The sequence below is a fragment of the Aythya fuligula genome, chromosome 1 (assembly GCF_009819795.1).
Source record: "Aythya fuligula isolate bAytFul2 chromosome 1, bAytFul2.pri, whole genome shotgun sequence".
Lineage (NCBI taxonomy): Eukaryota > Metazoa > Chordata > Aves > Anseriformes > Anatidae > Aythya > Aythya fuligula.
Window position 1 is genome coordinate 150,249,242 of NC_045559.1, and position 26,717 is coordinate 150,275,958.

Below are 26,717 nucleotides of genomic sequence, written 5' to 3' on the forward strand. Positions count from 1 at the left end.
TGAAATTCTGATGAGTTGAAACATTTACCACTGTAATCTGTATTCCAGTTACTATGAAATAAATGAACTCTTAAACTTCATTGCTCTATTTCCTTCTTTCACTTGTCTTGATATGTAATCAGAACAAATACACATGAAATGTGTATATTTTTTCTCAAGAGCATTTTAAACTGTGGTATTTAAGCCAACAAAAATTAAATTGCATCATCTATAGGATCTCATTCTGTGATACGAGAAAAAGGTTTGCATGGCAAAATGGCTTTCCTTGATTTTAGCAAGGCTCCCCCTTTGTCCACTGCAAGCCTTGTTCTAGAGCTCTGGGCAGTCTTGTATCTGGAGATGTACTTATGTCATCCATCTATTATCCGTGCTTGCCCTTAGACATGTGCATGCATGATTACAGGTTGAAGACATATAGGGTTGTCTTTCCCTTCTCTTGTATGGAGATGCACAAAAACTAATAATGTATTTCTCCTGCTATTAATTCCTTTTTATGATCTTTTCAGTTATCTTGGATGGTGACCGTGTCAAGGAACAGGATTAACTATAAAATAACATAGGATACGTTAGTGATTTTTATAGGATACGTTAGTGATTTTTGTATAGAATACTGTCCCTGGGATAGAAAAATAGAGGGAGAAGTATCCCTGCTGATGCTGGTAGTCTGAAGAAATGAAAGCCTTTGTCACTTCTAATACATATATTTTAATTTAGCTTGTGTATATTTTGAAAATAATAATTTGAAAATATATATGTTCCTCCTAAGGAACCAGTTGGAAAATTATTAATAGTGATATACAGGTAGTTTTCGCTACCAAGCAAGTTATTCTTTTATCTGCATATTTTTGATATGCATACTCTTTATTTGAGTATCCAGTTTTTATGTTCATCTCAAACTCCAAACCAAGTCTGGTACACAGATTTATAACTGTGTAATTTATGATTTATAATTTCATATATATATTTTTTTTAATATTAAAAAATGGAGAGCATAGTCTTGTTTTCATCACTAGTATAATTTTGGCTCACTTAAATTAACAGTTCGGATTCTGAGAACCCTTTTTTTCTTGCCTTTTTTTTTTTTTTTTTTTTTTTCCCTTTGAGAATGGATTTGTGCAGAGGTTACTTTACAGCTGAACTCTTATAGGCATTAGGTTGGTAAATCCCACTTTGTTATTGCTTCCAGTTATATTTTGTTTTTCTGACAAAGAAAAATGAACCATCGTTCTATTTCTTATGTCCATAGACTTGTGGTAGGGCAAGTGAGAGACCTGTTTCCACAGAACCTCACTAGTGGTTGCAATATTTAAGAAAAAGGGAGATACAAATATTTGAATTCCAGCTCTAAAAGACAGATGCTCCCTAATTTGCAATTTGTGTACAAGTAGGAAAATTAACATTTTAGTCCTTTGTTGATGTAAATTTATTTAGCGAATTCTGTTGTCTAAAGCAACTGTGAGGTAGTGATGTTACTACTCTAAAACAGATTTTCGATGTAGTGCACATGATTATGGAAATCTTTAAAATTGAAATGTAGTGCTCTATAAAAAGTATTCTTCTATGTAAGATGTATCAGGTTTTCCATACAGTTAAACTGCTAACATCTAAACCTGAATAATCTGGTTGTAGTTAAACTAAGGTTTAATAGCTGTATCAGTGTTGTGATGACAGAGTCGCAGAATCAAGCCAATAGCCATCTCAGCGCTGCTTATCATATTCAGTACAGTTCAGTCAGCCAGTCATCACTCTGACATTACCAAGGTTTCATGTTGGCAGACTTAATGATTGAAATGAACCTGTGGCATAACACGCTTCTGTTGGATTATTAGGGCAGATTACTAGCTTGTTGGATATCACCGGGCAGATCCTATTCTATGTTGTGAATAAACACTCAGAAGTTTGACTTTTTACTAAAACTCTCCATTTCCTTGCAGAATTCCAATAATAACAACTAACAAAAACAGGGTTTGAGCAGCCCCAGTGGCACATGCATGAGGAACATAGTGAATCTGATCTTAAAAAAGAAAATGTTTATGCTTAAAGATTCTTAACTCTGTTTTTTTTAGCTCATTACCAGCTTCACACAGTATCAGTATTTTCTTTTTTCTTTTTTTTTTTTCAGTTGACATTTGTTTTAAATATAGCAAGGGATATATTGGCATAAGAAACATAAGCCTGTTTTCTACTCTTTTCTACTTCTACTGAGGTAGAATAAGGATAGAGTATTTGAGAGTAGTTGAGAGGGGGATGCATTACTAGTAAATTACTGATTTTATTATTCCAAAAGCATACACTGCAGCTTTGGCTAAACTTTAAGAAAATTCAACCCTATTAAGGTGTGGAAAGGGTAAGTTAATGCATCTAATCAAACTGACCAAAGATTGTAGTGTTTGTAGATTAAGCAAAGAGAATGTCATTTCATTTCTTATTTTTTTTTTAATTATTTCTTTACTGATATTACTTTACTCATACTACTATCCATCTAGGACATAACTGGGGTTGTTTGGAGCAGTTGTCTTTGAATTCAGGCTTCTTACTCATGTAAGTAGCGTGATTCTAGTGTTCCTCACTATAGGAGGGAAACCAGAAAAGTTTGGAGCCTGAAGCAGCATAAGGGTTTTGCTTCTTTTTGGGTATTTTTGTTGCCATTAATCATACAAAGGATGACAAATACTACTATAACAAAGACCTGACATAGAGACAGTCTTTTTTTTTTATTTATTAATGTATTTAGTTAAACCAAATGCATCTAGTTTTTGACAGCGTAACTGTTTATATATGTAATAGTGTTAGTTTTAGCTGATTTCCTGATAGTTTTGTGCTATCACATGCAAACAGTTTGGGTGTATGCTGTTTATTTTCTAAAGCAGTGCAGATGTGACACCAGAGCACTAATGGCACAACTCTTATCATGAGTCCAATAGATTGTGGCATACAGAGTTCTTTTTTAGGGATATGTCATAGCTGTGTAGGAAGTGAAAAAATGTTTCTTCACTTCTGCCATAGTATCAGCAGTGTCTCACACAGTGGCTCTAATATGTTGACAGCTCAGTGAGTCCTGAATGCCTCCGTTTGGTTATGGGGTTGAATTTTTATCCCTACGAAGGCTTTTTTTTTTTTTTTTCTTTATTTCTTTCTTTAAGTAATATGAAAATTGCACAGTTTTGGACTCTACTGTCTACTGCCATGGAAACAGAGAAGTGTCTTTAGGGGACAACTATTGAAATAATAGTCTTTTTTGGTCTTGTATCTCTTGCTGAGCTTTGAGAGAACATTTTCATGATGAATTGGCCTTTGGTCATTCTTCTGGATGCAATTGGACTTTCTGCATTTTGAGTGCATGGCTTGTTATGTTTATTCTTCTCTCTTTACTGGATCAGTGTTTTTTAAACAATTGTAAGACAGTTGATTGGTGAGCTTATTTTGAATATTGTCAGTTTGTCTATTTATTTACTGGCATCTAAGCAGCCGTTTCAATAGAAGGTGAGAAGATTAGATTAATTTTCTATATTGGGGTCATTCAGACTCTATGTGTGGAGCAAGAGAGAAATTTTCCTATTTGCATTCCCACAAAAGAAGGAGAAATATGAATTTATATAGCTCTGAAAGCTCTTTGCCACAAATTTTGCATGCAAACTTCAGCAGAGATGCTTTTAAAAGGAAACAGAATTGTTCTCCAAACATCCCAATATGCAGCTGCTCATTCTTGCCATTTGGATTCATGGGGATTTATTTTTTCATCCAGTGTTGTGAATGTAAGACTGAAGAAAGGCTAGCCATGATGTGCTGGGCTGTTGTTTACTCCTTACAGTAACATCAGACAGTGCTCAGTCTCACTTCTTGCTCCAGTGGGAACAGTGAAACAGATACCATGGTGCTGCTTATGCTTGGGTAGCTATTTGTCTGCAAATTAAATTTGAAAAGCAGTAGGAAGGAGAGAAGTTGGTCTGACTCTCCTAGCAGCAGGACGCAACTATAATGTGTAACACATGTAGATCAGTTATGGTATTAGATGTTAATATTGCTCCATACATTTGTGGCAAGTGTGGGGAATGTTGCTTCAACAAGCACCTGGACTCTGGAAGAGAACGATGACTCTTTCTGTGATGAAGCTGAGACCTAAGTGCCCTTGGCTCAGCTGTGACAAGAATTAAACCACGGGAAAGCATGCTATCTTATTCCTATACCTTGAGAGTACTCAAAAAAAAAGGAAAAAAACAGAGAAGTGTTTTGTGGTCTGCTTAATAGTCACCTCCTAAGCGCAGAACATTACAGTGGACTGGAAACTGCACTGTCTGCCTAAAAGCTATGGCTTGGAAATCGTAGTAGTAATACCAACAACTTATTAAACAAAGCTGTTCAGAAAATGCCTTTACTGTCATCTGGGAAAACAAACTAACATTTAGTTTTGTAGCGTTTCACACTGGTAAGTATGCTGTATTTTCTGTTTTGTCAGGACAGCATTTCCAGTCAAAACCTGTTTTGATACACACAACCTCCCTGGGCAGGACTGTATAGCCACATTGGATAGGTACCTGATTACCCAGTGGAAAAGAATAAAATGAGTATATCTATTTTGTTCCATCTAAGAAAACCTGTGGTGGGTATACAGGACTTACTGAAAAAGTACTGTAACATGAAGTAGTCAAGCTTTACCTTTTAATTTACAGGTTCTTTAATGCCTCTTACCTGCCATGTTCCTGCAATTTCATGTATTAAAACAAAACCAAGGGGAGTAATAGTTTGTTTGTGACATACTATTTAATGGCAATTATGTAATTTTGGTCAGTGGAGTGGAGCTGGCAGTCAAGTCAGGTTCTGCTGGAAGTGGAGAGGCATTTAATGATGAGTAGTAAAGAAGGGCCAGAATTCACTGAAACAGCTCTGAACTGCAGTTTTATTCTTGTATCCTCAGTGTATTTCACTGAGTTTATTTTTCTTACAGTTTTCTGCTATTAAAACAGGTAATTGGAATTGGTTTCATTTCTGTAAAGGGAAAATAAATATAGTCGGTTGATTCTGGGACTGTAAAGACAAAACCTGCTTACGGCCACAACCCACTTCTGTAAAGATTTCGGTAAACTAAATCAGATGCTTTGAATCCATTTTACTTGTTTCTATAGATCAAGAAACAAGTAAAGTTACATGTACATATATCTTTCAAAACTGAAATTCTTCATTTTGGCATGTAAAGTGGCAGAACTTACTCCTCATTCCGTCACTAGACCTAGCAAGCAACGCTTTGGGAGTAATTACTGCACATTAGAAGTAACCTTGGCAGAAATATATGCATGAACAGAGTTTTAATAACAACAACAAAAAAAATGCATTTAGCACTTTAGAAAAAAGAGCTCATTTATGTGCATTAATTACTGATAATTCTGATGTCCTTCTGGCTTTGTTTACATTTGTAAGTTTTAACACTGTAGCTTTAACATTGGAAACTTCAGTGTTGCTAACACTCAGGAAGGTTATTACCCTGTCTGTTATGACTCCTGCACCTGACTCTTTTCTACACTACTGCTGAAATGTATCAGTGACCAATTAACTGGCAAAAATTTCTAACACAACCTCAGTGTGGTCCACACTGCTGATTTTGTTTAATTTGCTAAGCTATGTAGAGAGAGCTTAGTGATACCTTACAAAAGGTGAGATATATGGCACTGCCTAACATCTTTTAATCATCTGGAATAGGTTGCCTTAATTTTTCATCAATCTTTCCATTTCCAGACTTCTTCCCTGTTTTCTTATTTCCAAACATATCTAACCGATAAAGAAAGCATACAATACTTAATTACTGATGATCCTTAGTAGATGCATGCTGTCTGTGTTAGAATGTGATATGCCTAGTGAGGGGAACTGGCAGAGTGTGGATAGATGGTGGTACAAGTTAATGATGTGAAATACATTGGAAAAATGGGTCTAGGGTGGCAGCCTTTCTGTCTGGTCCTGGGCTTGGAAGTCATGCAAGCTACACAAGATGTTGTAAATGACAGTAAAAGCTGTATGCTGCATTAAGTATTTTCTGTAATTCATATATTATAGAAGGAAGGTTATATTCTTTGTACTTTGGGGAGTCGGAGGGGAAAAATAACATTTTGGGGAATGCTTGTATTATTTTTGAGAAGCCAGGATGACCTAATTCTATGAACCAACAGATTTAGAGGAATGATTATAAGAAACACATCTTTTCCAGTAACCTTGCAGATACAAGGTCACTCATTTCACAGTTTCAAAAGAATAAAAATATTTTCTGAAGCAATAAAAGACAGAGATAATTTTGTTTTTCTAAAGGATAAAACCAACTGAGCAAATACTTGTCTTTCTACACATTACAGTTGAATTAAAAGTATGTCTTCCTTTAAGTTCACTTTCATTTTGAATATACCGAAATATATCTATGAATTCATTAAGCCACTGTGGCCTATTGCAAGTAAATTTGAAGGTTCTCAAAGTTTTTTGAAACTAAGTTTTTTTTTTCTGTTTTGTTTTGTTTGTTTGTTTGCTTTGGTTTTCCTGAAAAAAAAAAAAAAAAAATCCAGATAGCTGTAAAGATTTTTTCAAAATACTTTGCAGTAGTCAAATAATAGGTTACTGATATTTTTCACCAATGCCTGGACATTATCAGAGAGTGTATGGTGGTATGGAGGGATGGTTGCTGTAGGACACTACTTTTTCTGGGATATTTGGATTCCATTGACATTCCACTATGCTTTCGAACCCATCAGTTGAGTTTCTTTGACTTTTGGAAGGAGATTCATCTGATCGAATGCAAATGCTGACTGCGTAGACATCAAGACTTGATGAACTTGACAATATTGACCAAGACTTGAAAGTTCATATTTTGGCTGTCATGCAGTTAATGAAAGAGACTTTTATTTTTAGGATGACATCCTGAAGCAGATGGCTCCACTAGCTGTGGAGGAAGAGAGGCTGTGAGAGCTTGGGAGATGCATACTCTAGAAGTCATAATGCATTCTGTTCCAGAATCCTACTTTGGAGTAGGTTGCTTCTGGTTCCTGAGAAACTGCATGGCAGGCCTGAGGAGAGCTGAGACCTCTGAAAGAACTACAGGTTCCAAAATCAAGCTGTCTACATCTTCAAAACATTCTCCTGTTCCTGGACTGACAGCAGGCTCCCTAGCGGAGTGTGAGCCTGAACTGTTGGGGAGCTTTTCTTTGCATTGCAGTGGCAGCTCAGCTTCCTAGTCCCCAGGTCTGTGAAGCCGAGGAGAAAAAATAAATAAATAAATAATAATAATAATAATAATAATAATAATAATAATAATAATAATAATAATAATAATAATAAAAGATTCTTATCTAAAAGAGAAGCTTGATTTCTAAAGAAAAATTATTCTTTTATGATGGAATAAGTAAATTGTCTTAATTTTAGCTCATATCACTAACATCTAGCTTTTACATATCTGGAGTTCAGATACTTCTGTGGAAGAAACTTGAAGCATTTACTGATATTTAATTATTTAAGAGATTTTGAAATTTCAACATTTTAGACTTTTACTGGTATCCCAAAACTATAAAAGGTAATCTTCATACTTATTTCCAATTTAGTTCAGCTTTAAATGTAAGGATTTTTAGAGAAGTCTTAGATCTATTAACAGTACTCAAACACTGCCATTAAAATACTTCTTGAGGTTTCAAAGGGGATAATTTCATTTATACATTATTTATTCAAAAATACTGCATCCAGTAGCTAGCATGAATTGTACAAAATATAATTTTAAATTAGTTTATTTTATTTGGAATTGTCTGGAAACTGTTGACAAGGGTGTCTTTTGTTGTCTTTTCAGTTGCAATCATCACTAGATATTAAGGCACTGGGAAAATTTTATAATCTGTCATTCTGCTACACAGATAGAAGGCTTCTGATAAGTAATGTTTATTTTTGCTGACATCCATTTATTTTATTAACGGTGGAAAGTCTTTTCCCCTTGCTTTCCCTCCCTCGCTTTAAATTGCTCTATTAAAAACCTTCCACCTGCCTTTACAGTGGGATTAATACTGTTATATTATACAAATAAACACATTCAATTTAATAGGAAATCAGGGTAGTAACTGTCCTCTGACACGCTTATAAATAGTGGTTTCTGTATATCCAGTTGTTAAATGTGTCTTTTCCAGTCATTGCACATCCATTTTTATAAGCTGATGGGGGCTTCTACATCCTTGACTAAAATGCAGAAAACCTCATTTTCATTGCTGCTTTGGAAAACATATCCATCCTCTTCGTGCTTTATTGTCTATCAAGTGAGGGTGATGCTGATCTCCTGTGTTTAGGATCTGCCTGGGAATCTGCTGGCAGCTGGGCATTTTTACTGTAACTGCAATATCAGGCCAGTGCTCATTCTCCTCCACAACATGCTTTGTTAGTCATGTTAGAACATGATTAGACCAATCCCCTGCAAAGTGGATCCACATCCATTCCTCTCCTGATCAAGACATCTGGGCTTGGTGAACAGGAATATCTGTCACATCTTGACATCTGGGCTTGGTGAACAGGGCTTACCTCACTTTCTTCAAGCTGAAAGTCCCAGCATAAAGAAATAATAATCTCAATGCATAATTGTATGGTCTTTAAAATAATTATTAAAAAAAAAAAAAATCAAAACTAATCATCTTCTAAGAATAAAAGAAATACAAACTAGAAATGCAAAGGCAACATGTGCTGCAATCTTGACAAGAAATCAAAAACTAACTTTGTTCTTTCTTTTTATTAGAGCTGGACTTCCAGAGATTTCAGGAAGCAGCTGAGGAGTTTCAATAGAGGGCATTTACTGTGCAGTAGTACATGAGTACATGACACTTTCTGAATGGGAAGGATGTTGATTCTGCTTTTAAGAGAATTTGAGTATTGCAGTAGTTTCAATAATGTATCTATATTTTAGAATAGGGCATACCATTATGACAAGTTCTCTAGGTTTTAGATACTTTCACATATATTAGAACCACTCTGGTAGATGAAACCATAAGCCAAAGAACTGATCTCATTAGCTCCGGTGGTAAGGATTTTTGTGTTTCATGTTCATGTTAGATGGGATAGATGGGACTAGGCTATTTTTAAAGATACATTACTTTCCAAGCTTCCTGATTCTAAAATGCAGAACTTATAGCAACAAAAGACTTCAAAGACCATGTTGCTCATTGTAGGACAAAGAAGAGAACCTAGAAGCATTCTGGAGTAAGGCTTTTATTTTCAGGTAGACATTTCCAATTTTTATGATTTTTTTTTTTCAATGTTGAAGTAACTATTTACTTCAAGTTGCCAGACAATTTAAATTAAAAAAAATATATATATTACACTTAACTTTAAAATTAAGTATTTAGTATGTTGTGAAATTAAATAATTTAAATTCTTTGACTTACTGATTTTTTGTTTGTGTCTTTTGGTGTGACCAAAAAACTTTTTTGGTCACACCAAAAGACTTTTTTTGTTTGTTTGTTTGTTTGTTTGTTTGTTTTTGTGATGGTGGTTTATTTTTGTGTGTGTGTATGTGTGTGTTTGTTTGGTTGGTTGGTTTTGTTGTTGTTATTTTGTTTTGTTTTGTACTGGAGAAGTTATACATCATTTTTCATTTTGGTCTAATAGAGATGAATGGAAAAGCTTTTACTTTTTTCTTTATTGCTTTTTATATTGTTGTTTTTTTTTTTTTTTCTTCTTCTTTAATTTCAGAAAAAAAACAAGTGGCTCTTTGTTTTAATAACAATGGTTAGTTGCCCTACTTCAGTCAGTTTCTGGTGATTTGAAGTCTCAGATAAGTCTTTTTCCTGTTGCAAATACAGAGGGTAACACCAGTGTTCCCTTACTCATGCCATCTAACTTTAGACTTCTGTCTTTAGCATTGGGTTCTCTGAATAGTTTATGACTTTTCAGAGAGTGAGTCAGCACTCATCATAGAAACCTAAATTCATGTGGTGTAAAAAGTTTCTAGTCATATGGTGTAAATAGTTTCTGAGTTGTGTGTCAGTCCTCTGCAACATGAGTAGCTACTAATTCTCTACTTCATTGTTATCAGGAGGAAGTAACTTTATAAAGGAAAAGGGAAGGGGAGGGGGGAGGGATAGGGAAGGCAAGGCAAGGCAAGGGACAATAAAAATAATAATAATAAAAAACTCTGTTGTTTTGGTAATACAGTGGGCAGAATCTATATGCTTATTTTAGATAGGGAATGGCCCCAATCTTCAGGCTTTATTTTGAAATGAAAGTCATTGCTCAGCTGCTTTCCAGTGTTCTGCGCTTCCTTTGCTGTGTTGCTATGTTCTGTAGAAACAGCTGAAGTGATACTTTGATTACAAAGTGGCAGAATTCTGGTTTGTCCACAGAAAAATGCACTAAAAAAACCTTCTGTAAGTTCTGTAGCACTCCACAGCTGTGGTGTGAAAGCAGATGGGAAGTGGAGAAAGAAGGGAGGGTGCTTGCTGCCTGCACTAGGGACTGGGTGCTGCCATCGTGTCACCAGAAGCATGACAGCGTATTAGTCAGGGTGATGAGAGCTTTTAACTTCTCTTTCCGCCTTCCTGCTCTTCCTTCTCTGGTAAATCCATGCTCTGCACACAGCTGAAAATAAGTTCTTAGAAAAATCAAGTATAGCCTGCTTGACAAAGACACTTACATGGATTTTAATGAATAACTTAATAAAGCATAATCAAGGCTCATATATGCCCTTCCTGTCTGTGTGTAGAAAAGGGAATTTGTCTTGTGTGTTAAATTTGAACAAGATTTAGAACACAGATTTCTTCTATTATTTGTGTATAGAAATAGAGAACTACCTTGAAGGCCTCAAAAAAAAAAAAAAAAAAAAACATATACCATGTAAGCTTTGTTGGAGAGAAAGCAGACATTTTTAGACAGTTTCCTGAATTAGATATATCCTTTTTTTTTTTTTTTTTTTTTCCTGACTACACTGAGGAGGAGGAGAAGTTTTAATTGAAGTTTTAATTTACATTACAATATAAAGTAGAAGTGTTGGGTATTTCATGCTATGTTATATTGTTGATGTCTGTGTACTTACACCAGATGTCTGATGTCAGTACGTCTGTGTATTTACACAGATGAAATGTAGTGTGATACTAAACTTTATTGGGTTTCACCTGCAGTATGAAGCACCATCAGCATCTGTAGTTAAGGTACAATGGAATAACCTCCAGGCACCTCATCAAACTGTCCAAGGGAGTATGAATGTTAGAAAATGGAAATAGGGCAGGCAGGGATTTTTTACACCACACTGTGTCAGCATGGGGTTTTGAAGTTAGTGTGCCAGTGCATTAGTGTGCTGATGAGACTGCAGCTGAGAGGGTGTCAGCCATGCTCAGTGCTGCTGGTGGGGCTTGGGGCTGCCTGCCCTGCACTGGGCTCCCAGTGAGGAACAGCAAGCCTTGCTCTCACGTTGGAAAGCTTAGGTGCCAGATGTGAAAGTAAAGAAAGATGAGGGGAACATTCAGTTGAAGGCATCCTTACAGTGTCAAATTAAGACATCCTTACAGTGTCAAATTTGCATGAGTTGTTACAGCTGCTCAGTGATATCCTTCAATACGAGTGCTATCACTGGAGTGTCACCAGGCATGGACAAAAATTGCTGTGGAAATTCTGGGGTTGGGTTTCCTGCTTTTCAATCTCTAATCTTTCAGCTTCAAATAACATTTAAGTTGTCAGTATAACAAATGTTCAGGACGCATAAGAGATTTAAAGAGAGTTTAATATTAATATTCAGAAAAGGGTCTAATTTGTTCTTTCTAAGCATACCTGTTCACCCTTCTGAGTACTGCCTGGCACAGTAGCATCTCAGTCTTTGCTGGAATTAACAGGACATTGCTGCAGTACTAATGAATCGAGAGAATAAAACTGTTCTTGATTTCTGTTTAAAACATGCTAGTTGAATATGTGTGTTTTGTAAGGGAGTTTACAGGACAAGTTTCTAAGTAAGGAGTGGAATGGAAACCCTGTAGTGAGAAACATCAACAGCTGCCAGATTAGGGTGCTAAGCAAACTAAATTTAATTGTGCCCATATGGTAGCATTTTTGTAGTGTAGGTGGGACTCCTGACACAAAATAAGAACCTGAGAGGGTCTATTTGGGTTATACCATAAGTCCAGTTCAAAGCGAATAGTCTGGGACTGGAGTTGTCCTAGGGAGGGAAGGCTCATCCAAAGACTTGAGAACTTCAGTGTCTCTAGGGGATGAACAGGGCTAAATACTGCATTATACCTATTTTTGGGTAGACAAGTAGGCTCTCCTGCATTTAATTCATTTGATGCATTGTTGACCTTTCCTTTAGAAATGAGGGAAAACATGCCTTGAGCTGCCCATTTCTCCCTATCACTATGATGGAGTTGAGGATAAATAGTTCAGACACCCATACCTGAGCAGAGGATTCTCACTTGTTTTGTGTTTGGAAGGCACCGACTACAAGTCATGGAATTTGCTTTGTTTAGTACCTTCCTTAGGTCATCCATAATTAAGAGACTTGATGTCAACCTTGACAGTTAATGGTGCTGGTGTAACTAGTTTTGACCAAGAAGATAGTGAAGGGGGAACCATCTTCATAGAAGTGTTGTGGCTCTTGAGGACAGAGACTTGAGGAATATGTTTTAGTTTTGTTTTTGTTTTTGCCAGTTGTATATTACAAATCTTAGAATAATATATACATTTGGAACTGCCATGCGTCTTCATTCTGAGTCACTGCTCTACAAAATGCATTGATAAGTTGCTGGTTGCTTTGTTTCTGTGTATACAGAAAAAAAATCCAGAAATTACAGACTGTGTATTACTTCCCTGGTAGCTACAAGGTGAAGTTTGTATCTCTGGTTAAAAGTATTGTTAGCCTAAAGATAATCTTATTGTTTCTATACATTTCTGAAGGAAGATGTATGTGAATGATGGCATATTTGTTTATTGCTTGAGTTTACAATCATGTTTTGTTATTAAGGTTAAGATTTGGTTGGGCAACAGGAAGGAGGGTAGTCTTTTGTCCTTCTGACTGCTTAGAACATCTGAAGATACACAGGTGGAAGAAGATGCTGGATTGCTGAATACAGCAGGTAGGAAGTGAAAGACATGATGTAAGAAAAAGGGCAAGTACAGATACTTGATAGACTTAAGAAAGGTACAAGTAGTCAATGACATACTGGAAGCAAAGAAAAATTAAAAAGCAGGTTATGAGGTCACAGCAAGAATGCACTACACAGGATGGGAGATTTGTTTTGGAGACCTTAGTGTTGTGTTGGTTTTTATTTATTTATTTATTTTACTCTCAGATTATTTTTTCAAAAACTACTTTTTTTTCTGGTTCATGTTCTAACCAACTTTAGTTTTAGAGATTGAAAACCCTTTCAATGTTTTCTGAGGTGTTTTGGAGCATCCACCAAAATGTTAACCAGCTCTGAGTTCTTCCAAAACCCAACAGACCTTTTCAGTCTTTTGAGAATCATCAAAAGACTTAGAATCAGAGGATTTATTCCTTCTTAGTGAACAATCTATTTGACCTGAACTGTATCTGCTCATTTTCCAGTAGATGTTCCAAGTATAGTTCTGCTTATTTTCTGGATAGTACTTAAATCTTATGGATTAAATAGCCAGAGAACCAGAGTAATCATGGTAGGACAAATGCTTGATTGTTTTTCTCTAGAAGCCTCAACTTCAAAGCATCAAAGGAGTTTGCTGCTTGTATTGATGTTGTTCTTGCTAAAGTGAGGCTTGGAGCAAAAGTAGTTCAGAAGAAGCAAGGTGACAATGTTTGCACCAAGATCCCTCAAAAAAAGGGCTTGATGAGTGATCTGTCCCATATCAGTGTCAAAATTTAGTGATTTCCTTAAAGCCAAGCTCCTGGAGTCTTTTCTTTCTGTATGTTCCTAACTTTCATAGTAGCACAGATGGGGGAAGACAAAACAAACAAACAAACAACAAAAATCCTTGAAGTCATGGCCCAAGTTAATCTTGCACTCAAAAAAAAAAAAAAAAAAAAAAAAAAGGAATTACCTCCAGTAAAGAGGCACTGATTCATAATGATGATTATAGAAGAAGTAAATCTGTAATGCTAAAGTAGCTGAAGATCAGTTTTCCAAGATGCTTCTCTTAAGACTACCAATTGTGTTTAACACCATAGAGGTCTTTCAGTCTATAGGCTAACCAGGATTCTTGTGTTTCTCACAGGGAGGTTCTGGGGAAAACTTAATCTCAGAAAACCAAAACAGCAATGTATTTCTTTCCTTTTTGTCTTTCTATCTCACTGCATTCTTGCAACTGTACAAGCGCTTGTACTATAAAGTATAGGAAAATGTCTACTATTTCTTCAGCAGGTCCCTTGTTAATTAGAAGTCCAAGACAACTCTTAGTTACACTGCAAAAAGTAAAGAACAACTGAAATGCTTAGTATAGCTTGCCATTTTTCTGTTTCAAGGAGTTCTGTTTCCTATAACTCATGACATTTCTTGAGTATTAATGTGTTCCTTGCTGTTCAAAGTTTAAACTGAAAATGGTAACACTTTGTGAAAGAACAAGGGAATGTTTTAAAAATACTAAATAATTATTAATTGTACTGTATGTATGATGATATATGTATAATGATAATTATTTCATAGAGTTTTTGTGTGAATGAATTCCAGAGTATTCATGCTTTCCTACACACAATTTTTTTCCTAAATATTTAATGTATTTTATTAATATTAACAGTGCAAACTTCAGCTTGCCTTGTAGGACCTTTGTAATCTTACTTTATACAACATTTTAAACAATAAAGAAAGTTTCTAGCCAGTAACAAGTATAGAAATGCATTTGTTCTCCTTTCGCAATGGTATTATCCATTCCACATTGGATAATTAATTATCCTTTAACCCTGACCTCATATCTTTAGAGTCCTATTTATACCTCCAGTAATATTACTTGTTCATGAAGAGGACTAAAATGTAGTTTGCATTTAATAGATCACATTTTGTTGGTATTTTATTACAAATATCTTCAGATAATGTTGGTGAGTTATGTGGTTTGGCACCGAGGATTTATGTTAAAGGATAACAATTAAATAACAACAACAACAACAACAACAAACATATTCAATGAAGGAAAATTTTAACTTTTTTTGAAATTTCATAGTTTACTGATCAATATTTTTATAGTAAATTCTGTCAGACATAAGCAACTAATCACTGTAGTTTATACATTGTTAAACATAAAATTAAAACTTAATTAATTAATCAAATTCCTTGGTAATTATTCATCTCCTTTTGAGTGATTTTCCTTTCAAGTATTAAATAGGTTTGTTTGCATTTGGTCACAAATTAATGCTTTTATTGTTTTATTAACCAGGAGTTTACATTTGTGTACTGAAATGTCAACTTCGATGAAAAAGAACGCAGAGTTGTGTTGATGTTGGCTGTCTGATGGGTGTCTTTAAATTTGCACTAATGTAAGCTCAGTCCACTCAAGCCAACTAAAATGGAAATAAAAACTTGTGATTTTTTTTGTAATTTTATAAAGTGTTGTAATGCATCTGTTTGTGGTGGTGGCAGTAGAAACTGAGAATGCTGCACTAAAGGATATTGGGAAACTGATACATCTGAAACCTGGAAAGCCTTGTATGTTGTTCTGTTACCAAAGAAAAATGAGGCTCTTTGCTCTGCAATGAGTCGGTGACATACATTGCAAATCCTAGCTATTGCTTGTAACCAGATAAAATCTCTTTTGTGCCAGTTATTGGCAGTGTAATTTATCTGTTTGCCTGCACTTTTTAGGCTAGTCAGTAGAAAAAAAAATGTAAAATTTCTCAGAAGTGATGTGCCTTCTTTCGATGTTTTGTGCTATTGGCAAGAAACTAAAAGTAAATAGAATACAGTCTGTTCTTGAGGTGCACAATGCAGAAGTGATATTGCATATCTAAGCAGAGGGAATATACTGCTTCATTTTATGTGCTTTTGTGTATTCTAGCAAGAATTAAATGAAGTTAATAACAAGTTAAGGACCCCTGCCACTTGGTATTATTGAAGGAGTTTCCTCCATGTAACAATAGAAAATGGAATGTTGTTCAGAATGCAAATTATAAAGCTATCCTCTTTTCATTGAGCATAACCATGATAATTTGGAATACTTTTTCAATAGACTATTTATTTCCAAATTTAACTCTAAGTCAGTTTGTCAAAGAGATACGGACTGATTTCAAATATTTCATTGCTTTGTGATGCAGCATGCAAGGAGACCAATACTCAAGATGTAAAAATAAATGTGATGTTTAAACAGTTCATTCTAAAACGATGAAATATTTAGGAAAGGGAGAATCATACTCATTCTTTGGCAAGTTAGGTGCTGCCTGACATATATCTAAAGATGAAAAGATCATTTATGTCCATCCTATTGTGCTTACAGTGTGTACTGACATCTTCAGAAAAATCTCATTCTTAAAATCCACTTAGGCACTGATTTAAAGTGCAACACATAAGTCGACTTTTATACATAAATTAAATGGGAATAGAATCTGTCACATTGTGGTGCCTTGATATTTTCTGATTGTGACTAAAATAAGGTTTGTTTTTTTTTTCATCATGGGGCGTTTTTATGGGAGGTTTACCAAAGTGGAGCCCATTGCAAAAATGAGGACACAAAATTACTTAAACCCAGTATCCATTGTTTAATGTTTTTGTTTTCAAGAGGAATGCTGAGCAATATTTTGTATAATGTTTTATTGTCAGAAGTTAGAAAGAAGAAAACACTAGGTAGAACTAAGATGTTCAACTATAAAAATGCATCCTAAACAAAATAGTAGAAAATGTTTTTCCAGACAAGATGATTCATAAAACTTGATATTTTTTGTCTTATATAAAATTAAAAGGTTAAATAAAAAATACAATAGCAAAGCTGGTGTAAAATAGAACTTAGACAATAGAATTTTCTTATTACCATTTCAAAGTAAACTTTGAGAGCATGAGTATAGCTGTGCTATACTCACAAAGATAATTTTTAGAGTCAGTGGAAGGTGATGCCTGTTAGGTAACTGTTAATTCCATTTAAATGTTATTAGTGTTAACTGAGTAACATATCATCAGGTATTTTAGATAATGAGAAATGAGAGGTTTTTGAAATTTAGTGTAATAGAAGAAACATGGATCAACAGTAGAAGACAGTATTTAGGCAGAAAATAAAGTCATATGTTGCAAGATCAAAAATATTGGAAATGTACAATATAGTCCAGTAGGAAGATAAATGCAAATTATTAAATAAAGTTACTAAAATTAAACATGATCTGTCTAGAATATTTATTTGGAAACCGTGTGTTCTCTTAACAACCTAAACCTCTTCCCTTCCCATCCTGAAAAAAAAAAAAAAAAAAAAAAAAAAAGGCTGGTAAATGAGACTGTTAATAATTATGCGATAGACGAGTGTATTAAATCCGATCACCTTGTGAATTTGAACAGATAAAAATTATCCCAGCAAGAAGTCAAGTTGCTGTAGTTCTATTGACAATCACATTTGCTCACATAAAACCACATGGCAAGAAACAAATTTCATGTAGTTAGAAATGTATTGTAAGTCCTAGAGAAAAAACGTGCACACAGGAGGAAGAGATCCCAATGTGCAGTTAACATAAAGACATTCCCAATACAAAGGCAAAGACACCAGCAGAAATGGTACAGTGCTATGCTTTCACAAAAAGCAACCACTCTGCCTAACTCCAACATGTTTCATAGTCTACCAAGAAATTTCATCAACTCAGTGAAAATGTTGATGACAGTGCAGACAGACAGGACTTTGTGTCCCTCTTAAATATGTTCTCAGTGCGAGGCTCTGTGAGAGATGGGTTTGTGATGTTAGGCATGAATGGACAAAAAGTAGAGTTAAAAATAAACACCAAAGTTGAGTGCTCTGCAATCATTGAGAGGACAGAAAAATAAGTGAGCACAGAGAAATAACAAAGCCACAGCATTTCAGGATAAGTACTATTATTACTTATGGGAACAGGGAATAATGGAAACTATTGCTTTTCTGAGTTCACATTATATCCTTTTCCTTTCCGTTCTCAACAGAGCCAAAATTTTCTTTAAAAGACATTTTTTTTTAAATATTTTAATTAAGCTTTAGTTGGCTGTTGTGTATTATGAGATATTGAAATCATTAACACTAGAATCAGAGATGGAAAGTAAAACAAAACTAACAAGCAAACAAAAGATCAAAACATTGGAAACACTTAGAGACTGACAGGACAGTTGCAGTTATAAAGAAGTTGGGAGTGTGTAAGGCTTTTGAATGCAAGAGCTGTATCACAAACAGTTGAGTTTAATATTCAGAATGAACATGGGGGGCGGGCGGACATGGGGGGTTTTAGATGAGCATTTAAGTTTTTATCATTGTTAAACGAAGAACAAAATTTTGCATTTTGAACTCTTCATTGGTTGGATACTTGTTTGAAGAAGCCTTCTTTTGTGATTGTGTAAGGATCAAAAGATCCTTAAAGAGCACATTCTTTTCTGTGTGCTGGGAAACAGCAGGTTTTGCACCAAAAACAAAAAGAAAGGAGTATGATGTAGTTCTCTGTATTGACTGTACCTTTGCTTCTCAGTGCTGCTGGAATTAAAATATCAACAATATGCTTGCAAAGACAACTTTTTGATACTGGGAAAAGTGTTTCAACAGGAACAGGGATACTTCAAATGAGAATCAAAAAGTAATGAAACATTATTTTACATTAGATTTGGTCCCTCCTTCTGTAGCTGAATTACCGGTTGGAAAATGTTTCTAAATTACTGAGTAGTACTGACACATTTTAAAATTTTATATGATCTTCATACATTAATATGAAACATTAAGGAGTTTATGCACAGATGTCAATGAAGGGCTAGAGGCTGCCTTCAGCTATGATCTAGCACATAGACTCTAATGCCTCCTGTGGTGGGCAGTTAATTTATGATATAGAATGGCTTCAGCAGGAGAAACTGCAAGAAATCCCAGTCCAAAACTCCACACAACAGTACTGTCAGAATTCTTTTGTAAGAAGGTGACAAGCAGTGGCCTTTTACACATCCTGGGCCTCGAGTACTAGTTGGTAGGTCGGTGTAGAGGGGGTGAGACATGCCTGTGTTTCAGGTGGGCACTGTGCTTCACAACTTCCCAAGAAATCTGTGTGTTGCTCTTTGTTTCATTAGTTGTTGTTGTTGCTTTGTTTTATTGGTTGTTGTTGTTGTTTGGTTGTTTTTTGTTGTTGTTTTAATCCTAAAACAGGTTAGATACGGTTGTGGTTTTGTTTGTTTTTAATCCTAAAAAAGCTTAGAAGTGTTTTTAATATTTCAAATCAAGTATAACAGGAGAGAGAAGATTCTTAACAAATGCAGACTGTGTCAGAGAGAAAAAAAAAATAAAATAAAATAAAAAAATGATAGGCAAGTGACTATTGGATCATCAGAGAGCCAAAAAAGGTGGCTGGTTTATTCTGGACCAGCGTGAGTGGTATTTTTAGTACTTAACTATCCAAAAGTAAAAACTGCAAGAGGGAAATACAAATTATAAAGTGCAAGTAAAATGTGACAGACATGGAGCTACCAGTTAACATGAGTTTTATGCTATGCAATATGAGCACAATTTACCTATAAACACTGCTAAATACTCTAAATACATTTTCATGTGACTCATTGACGAACTTGTGACAGACTGGTAATTAACTGGTTAGTGTAGGTTATTCTCCATAAGAATGAGATTAAGCAACCATTAAGCATTTGTCTGCCAGCTCAAATATACTGAGGTTATTTACTCAAGAGAGGGAGTAGGTAAATTATGCCAGGCTGAAACAAACAAACAAACAACAAACAAAACCAACAAAAAGCCCTCTGGTAAAAAATAAAAATAATTTTTAAAATATAACTGTAGTTTTAAGACTTAAACTTTTGCACCAAAAGCAAGACAAGGAGTTTCATGTAAAATTAAAACTTCAGTGTATTCTAAGGGATTCATTTTTCATGGTGTTAAAACACTATGGGCATACCTGCCATTGTTTGTAGCATTGTAAGTTTATCTACGTCTGAAATGAAAGGTAAATGCTATAACATGTTTCTAATGAGTTTGTAACCTTGTTTATTTTAAATCTATAAAATTTCTGAAGAGATCTGTCCTGGCAGCATTAGGAGGAGAGGTGAGGGAAGAGGAGATGTTAAAAATATTCTGTTTATGTACAGAAAATATTTTTAATTTAAAACATCAAATGTCGTAATTGTTCTAAAGCAAAAGCTGTACTCAACTTGTCAAGACTTGATGACAAAACAGTTTTTGTAGCCACTATTAGAGAGAGAAGAGAAGACTACTTAATTAAACTCTATCTTTGTTGAGGACATCAGGCTACTGACAGAGTGTGCATGCTAACTGCAATCATACCTCCTGCTGCTGCCGCTGACAAGAGAAAGCAGCAATAAAAAGGGGCTGCAAGTGACTGCTCTTATGCAGGTTGCTGTGTAAGAGAGGTTTGGAAATGTGTTGATTTGTCCATTCAAGAGAACATTTCCAAAATTTTATAGGATTTCTCTAAACATTACAAGTGAGAATGGTTCTCTCCATGGTGGGGCATTGCATTATTGTCACACTGAACTGTTCAAAATCAGAAGTGCAGACCTAAAATAAGATCAATAAAAACCATTAGGAGATGTTGCATTGACTTTAAATTTTGACTCGTGGTGAAGTGGGCTTTTTTTGTTGTTTTTTGTTTGTTTGTTCTTTTTGGCTGAAGTCAAAGTGCTTAGAATTTAATGTAATTTTTTTTTTTTTCACATATTTGTCTGGATGACACAAGTAAGACTACCATAGAACCATTAACATAAAATCTATAATAAAAAATATGATAAATGGGAGCTATTTGATTAGATCATCCATTCTCATCCTGATAATTTGTGTTTTATGGTTGCGTTCTCTTGCCATTTCCTTTCTCTTTCATGTGAGAAGAAAAAGGCATGTGTGGGGAGTAAAGGGTGAGGATAATTGCTTTTCTGTCTACCTGCATCAGCGTGGTGGGAGTTACAAGCACCAGGTATCGGGCACCTGAGGACAGGCAGCAGTAGGCTTTTGTTGGTATTACTGGGTGTTGCTATTAGCTCCTGCTTTCTAATGCACAATAAAGATAAATAAATAAGTGTGGTCAAGAAGGATTTGAGAAACTCATTTGCAAACTGTCTGAAGCTGAGACTGTTTCTGTAATATTATCAACTGACAATAGATAGATAAAATGCTGTAACAATACAGAGACCAGAGGATTTCTCTGTACTGCTTGCTGCCCAAGTATCTCAAAATTGACCTGAAAGAATCATTTATCTTTCTGCAAGGTGAAGAGATGAATTCCTTGCCTGACGAAATTGTCTGTTTCTTCTTTTAAGACATTTAATCCATTTTCAGACTATATAGAGTAGGCATTTTGACTATTGCTTATTATGACTTGCATTGAGATTAATGAGTCATTTCATACAACCCCCTCACTAAATTTGGGTTAATTTTTCCTAAAATAAAAATAATAAAAAACAAAATAAAAACATATTGTCTTGTCAAATTCTCTCAGTATTTTGAGCACTGTTCAGCTTAAATATTTACCTCGTCTCTTACTCTGATTTGTAGACCTGAAGTGTAATTTTAACTGAATATGACAATCAAGAACTTGTAAAAATTCTATGATTCTTTTTTTTTTTTTTATTAGTTTTAACCTTGAAATAGAAAAGACCTTCTTAGGAGAATGGGTAAACAAGGTTCTAATAATCTGTAGGAAAAAAAAAAAAAAAAAAAAAAAAAAAGTAAGAAGAAAGTTGCAATTGCTATGTTTTGTGGGAAAAAGGACCTTTTTGTCCTTGTTTTGGTCTATAGAGACCTATATGGCATAATCAAAATATTAATTAATATCATGTTATTAGTAATAAATTCCAGCTTTGAATGAAATATTTGAGTGAAAGAGCTGTTTTGTGACTATTCTCTGACAACTAGAACTATTAAAACTGTATACAAATGAGATAAAACACAACTGAGGTCCTCTTGTCTCATGTTATAATAGTTATTGTTTTGCTGTATTTGAACTTGAGTGAACAAATAAATGGGGGACTTATGCCCTTCCCCACCATATGAAGTCTGAAATGCTAGCTGAAATGCATAACTATTCACCAAATTATTTTCATTCAAATACAGTTTTGGATAGTTGGTAAATTTTGGTTTAATTTTAAGTAATGCTTCTGGAGAAAATATAAACATGATTGTGTGATTTCTTGTAACAAAGTAGATTTTATTTGAGAATTTAAAAAATAAATAGAATCACTATAAAGAATAACTTTGAAAATCACTTCTAAATTTTGCATTTTTCCTTTGTAGTGGTAGGTGTAAACAACTGGTGATAGTGAATTGACTAATTGCCCTCCTGTGGGATACTTTAAGCTAAGATCAGATTTAATTCTTGTTTGTTAGGTATAGAAACAGCTTTTCAAAATATTGATATTTTTTCCCTGTAAATACTTTTTAAAGCTCTGGTTATAATAATTTTGCCTTAGTTATTTTCTTTAGTCTTTTAAGATACAATGTCAGTATGTATAAAGCAAGTATGTTTAAAATTGTCAATTTGGAAGTGTGTACTGAAAGAATGTGATGAAAAGAATAGCACCTGTGTAGGAGGAACTCACTTTTAATTTTTAAATGATGAAAATATTTTTGGTTTGCCTGATATTGTTGATTAAGGCAGTACTTTCAAAGAAAATAAAATTTATTATATTTATATTTATATATATTAAATTGATTATTCTCATATAAAGACAGAGCAATTTTTGCTAAAGTATAAATAAATCAAAATTTTCATTTAAAAGCAAAAGAAAAGTTTTAATGTTCTTGTTTATCACAAAATACTTTATTTCTTTGCCTCAACAGTTTGTGTTAATATTTCTATTATATTTACAATTTAAACTTATATTTTTAATTTAGATGTGTTTATTGTTTCATATGACTTTGTATTTTCAAGAAAAATGTATCATTTTCATGCACATTTCATGGAACTCAGCTTCTGTAGAAAACTTTAGATCATTCCACTTAGAGACAATTTCATTTATTAGTGTTTATTTTCATTTTCCCTTAGGATACTGTAAGTAACACAGCATGATTGACTGTGAGAGCAATTATATACAAATTCAAGGAGGATTTTATATTCTAGCTACAGGTTGCATGAAAATCATTTCTGCCTTACTTAAAATTTCATCTCTTCATTTTACGTATCTGCCTCAAAGTCTTTGTGTTCATTACTGCAGAGCTAAGCATAATGTGATGTAGAAGCCTTTAATGCCAATGTCCCCAAAAGTTTATACCATATTGTACTGAATGGCTATAGTTGGGCCTAATAGTTTATGTTATCAATATTAGGAGCAGTATCACACGTGTAGCGCTGTTATTTTTTTTTAAGATGTGATGTCATTTTCTTCATCACTAAACCAAATCTTCAGCAGCTTAGTAAGTGGTTTGGTAAGGCACCATCCTTGAGATGAATCACAAAGTTGTTGCTTGGTAACACCTACTTAATTCTTGGCAAGTTTTACAATTGTAGGTAGCTTAGCTGTTCAGCTACCTGAATTCCCATTTAATTTTAGCTTACTCAGGTATTTTTATTGTTTGGTTTGGTTTTTCTTTTTTTTTTTTTTCTTTTTTTTTTTTTTTTTTTAATCTCATAAAGAGTTATGGCAATCACCTTGCCGTGATCGTGGCTGTTATTTCCTGGGGGATGGGAGCAGGTGAATCATATCTGCCTCTAGAGTGGTATCTTGGGATTTTCACAAAATATTGTACCAGATAAGTTTATGACTTCTGGTAGAGAGTGAAATGAGACAGATGCTTTCATGCACATAATCTTAGAACTTATGTGATAGTACAGTAAGTTACTAACAAGTATTAAATAAAAGTAGTTAATAAATTAATTCATTCATTCATTTTAATTTTGTAGGCTTCTGTAAGGTTTGCTGCTTGTTGCTGAAAGCTACGATTTTTGTAGGGCTTAATCTAGTTTAAGTCTTTTGACTATGGGTGTTTGGTGTATTCTATTTTTATGTTTGTTTTACCTCTGTTAATTGTAATTAAGGATGTTTAAGACAGAGAACAGGACATGAAACTGGCATGATTATACTCTGCAGAAAGATGTTTCTCCATCTCCATCAGGAACCATCTTGTTCTAGTACAACTTTAAGACAGCAATGGTGCTTCACCAAACTTCCTTCTACAGTGAGAGAAGTAGGGATAAGTCTTGGAAAAAGTTTTGAGGCTAGTGACAAAATATGTTTGTCTTTCAGATCCCCAGCTCAAGGGTATAGTGACCAGGTTATATTGCAGGCAAGGCTACTACTTGCAAATGCACCCCGATGGAAGTCTCGATGGAACCAAGGATGACAGCAGTAATTCTAGTAAGTGAATGTCATAGGGGAATGTCTTAATCGCACACGCAGATTGAATCATTCAAGTGTATACATGCAGACACACTTTTAATGTATTTGGAGGGTTTCTGATGTGTTTTGTCAAAAGGAAGAGGGTTCTGTCAATTGGAAGCCTAATAACCTCTGGCACATCTTGTGCAGGATGCTGGCCTAAATGTATTCCCTCTGAAGGTGTAAGTGCCAATGGATCTTGGGGGTGAGATATTTAGGCCAGTGTTGTCTTCTGATATTTTTATAAAAATGGTAAAATCATGTAATATTTAAAAAAAAATAAAACTATACATTTAACAGAAATTTATTGTTTTTGATTAAGTAACAACAACAACAACAACAACAAAAGATAAAGGAATAAAAAAACATATTTGAAAATCTGATCATACAGGCACCGATTCAACAAAACAAATAAATGTGTGCCAAGCTATCAAAGTCCTGTCTAAAGCAGAGGCTGAAGTGCCTTGCTGAATTGGAGCTAAAGATCCTACAGTCTGTCCCTACACTAGCAAGAGTTCCAGTGATTTAAACAGGATTTCTGCCAGTGTGGGGACTGCTACAATTTTCAAAAATACTCTAAACAAGAGTGGTCTTGATGGGCAGTGTGGATCATTGCTTTGGTATTCTTTTCCTATGATACTGCCACATATTTTCATTGAACGGACATATATACATTTGATAACTTCAGCTGCAAATGTTAAACAAACGTATTCTTACTCTAGAAAAACTTGACTTTTAATTTTCCATTTTGAAAAGAGCATTTGTATTTTGTTTAGTTCAATGATAATGGAACATTTAAGCAATATTTCTATGTGGTCTTGGGGTCTATTTTAAGCATTTTAATACAAAGGATTTATCTATTTATTATGCATATATAAATAAGTCTTTAGTTCCCTCAAGAATGTTGGAATTAGGCTGCAGAAATTAAGGGATTTGAAGCTTCTGCTTTCTTTGGCAATGCTCCTTATTTTACTTGTTAATGCATGGCTGTCATTTTAACATATTTCATCAGCAGATAGCATGATCTTCCCTTATTGTTATATTATTTTTAGAATTGAGAAAAATAATTGACTAATCTATTTTGATGAATATTTCTCTCTCTGTGTTTGTTTTCCAAGTGTGTTTTTGTTTGTTTGTTTCCCCCTGTCCCTTGTTTTTTTTTCTTCCCATTTCCTTAGTGTGTTCATCTCTCATGCCCACTTCTGTACTGGACCAAATACTAAGATGTTGTACAGACAAGATTATTCCTTTTTAGAGAAGCTTTACTTATATGAGATCTAAGTAATGTGTCTTAGAGTGCAAGCTCCTATTTCTCTCCTTTTCCACTCTCTTCCTGTCTTTCTCTAATTTTCCACTTCAGTGAAAAGGTGTGTATGATGGCAAAAATTTTGGATTTTTTTTTTTTTTTTAATCTTAGACATCTGTGGATTTTGAATCTTTGCAAAGCTAGCCGATCATGCCTTCCTTTCCTCTTTTCTCTGTTGTCAGCTTTACAAATCTTCCCTTTTTTGTTTATTATTTGTCTTTTCTCTCCTCTCTTCCATCTCTTTCTGGATTTCCATTTGTCTGCCAGTCTCTTATTCTTCTCAGTTGTTCCAAAATGCAGAATTAATATTTTATAGAATAAATATTTTGAAACATAGAACTTGTCCAAAACCAACCAAATACCAGATATATTTTGGATGTAATCCATATAATCCATATTTTGGATAAATACTGTTAGGTAATATAATGTTTTAATTCAACATGGCTTTTAGGCTAAAGTGATTCTACAAAAGGATTTTTACTCTCTATCTGGTGTGCTTCACTGTTTATTTCTGCAGTAGTCCAATTTTATAGTATAGTTAGGTTACACCATAAAGATGTATAAAATCCATGTTGTTTGCCAGGAAAACATACAATCTTCACATTGAATTTTGCCAGTATATCGACTAGTATCAACAATGTATCAGCAGTTGAAAAGATTGATCCATCTGGTATAGTCATGAATATATGATTATGTGTACTTCTTTTGCACTGTCAATCTTTCTCCTTAGCTCTTTTCCATTCCCAGTCCATGACCTGTTGAACTTTTTATTTTCTATCATTTTTCTCTATTGCAGCATATTTTGTTTTTCCTTTTTCTTTTTTACTTTATAAAATAATTTTGTTGTGGATATAATTTCTCATCTTCTGATCTGTTATTTGGTGAGCTCTTTATCATGATAATTCATGTCTGAGAAAATAAGTAAACCGGTAAATAAGGTTTGGCAGCAGTAAAGGAAGAATCCTCCTGTGTGAGGGGAAAATTCTTCTGACCAGTGTGCTTGTAGT

At 34.4% G+C, this 26,717-nt stretch overlaps 1 protein-coding gene across 3 annotated transcripts in view; it reads left to right on the top strand.

Annotated features, from left to right (window-relative positions):
* The window catches only part of FGF14 (fibroblast growth factor 14), a 409,284-nt gene that overhangs the window by 281,446 nt on the left and 101,121 nt on the right, over positions 1 to 26,717 (top strand). For all 3 annotated transcript variants that reach the window (XM_032198638.1, XM_032198654.1, XM_032198646.1), the window contains one exon: positions 24,273 to 24,383. In XM_032198638.1, the coding sequence (XP_032054529.1) occupies positions 24,273 to 24,383 (111 nt within the window). The remainder of the gene's footprint in view (positions 1 to 24,272; positions 24,384 to 26,717) is intronic.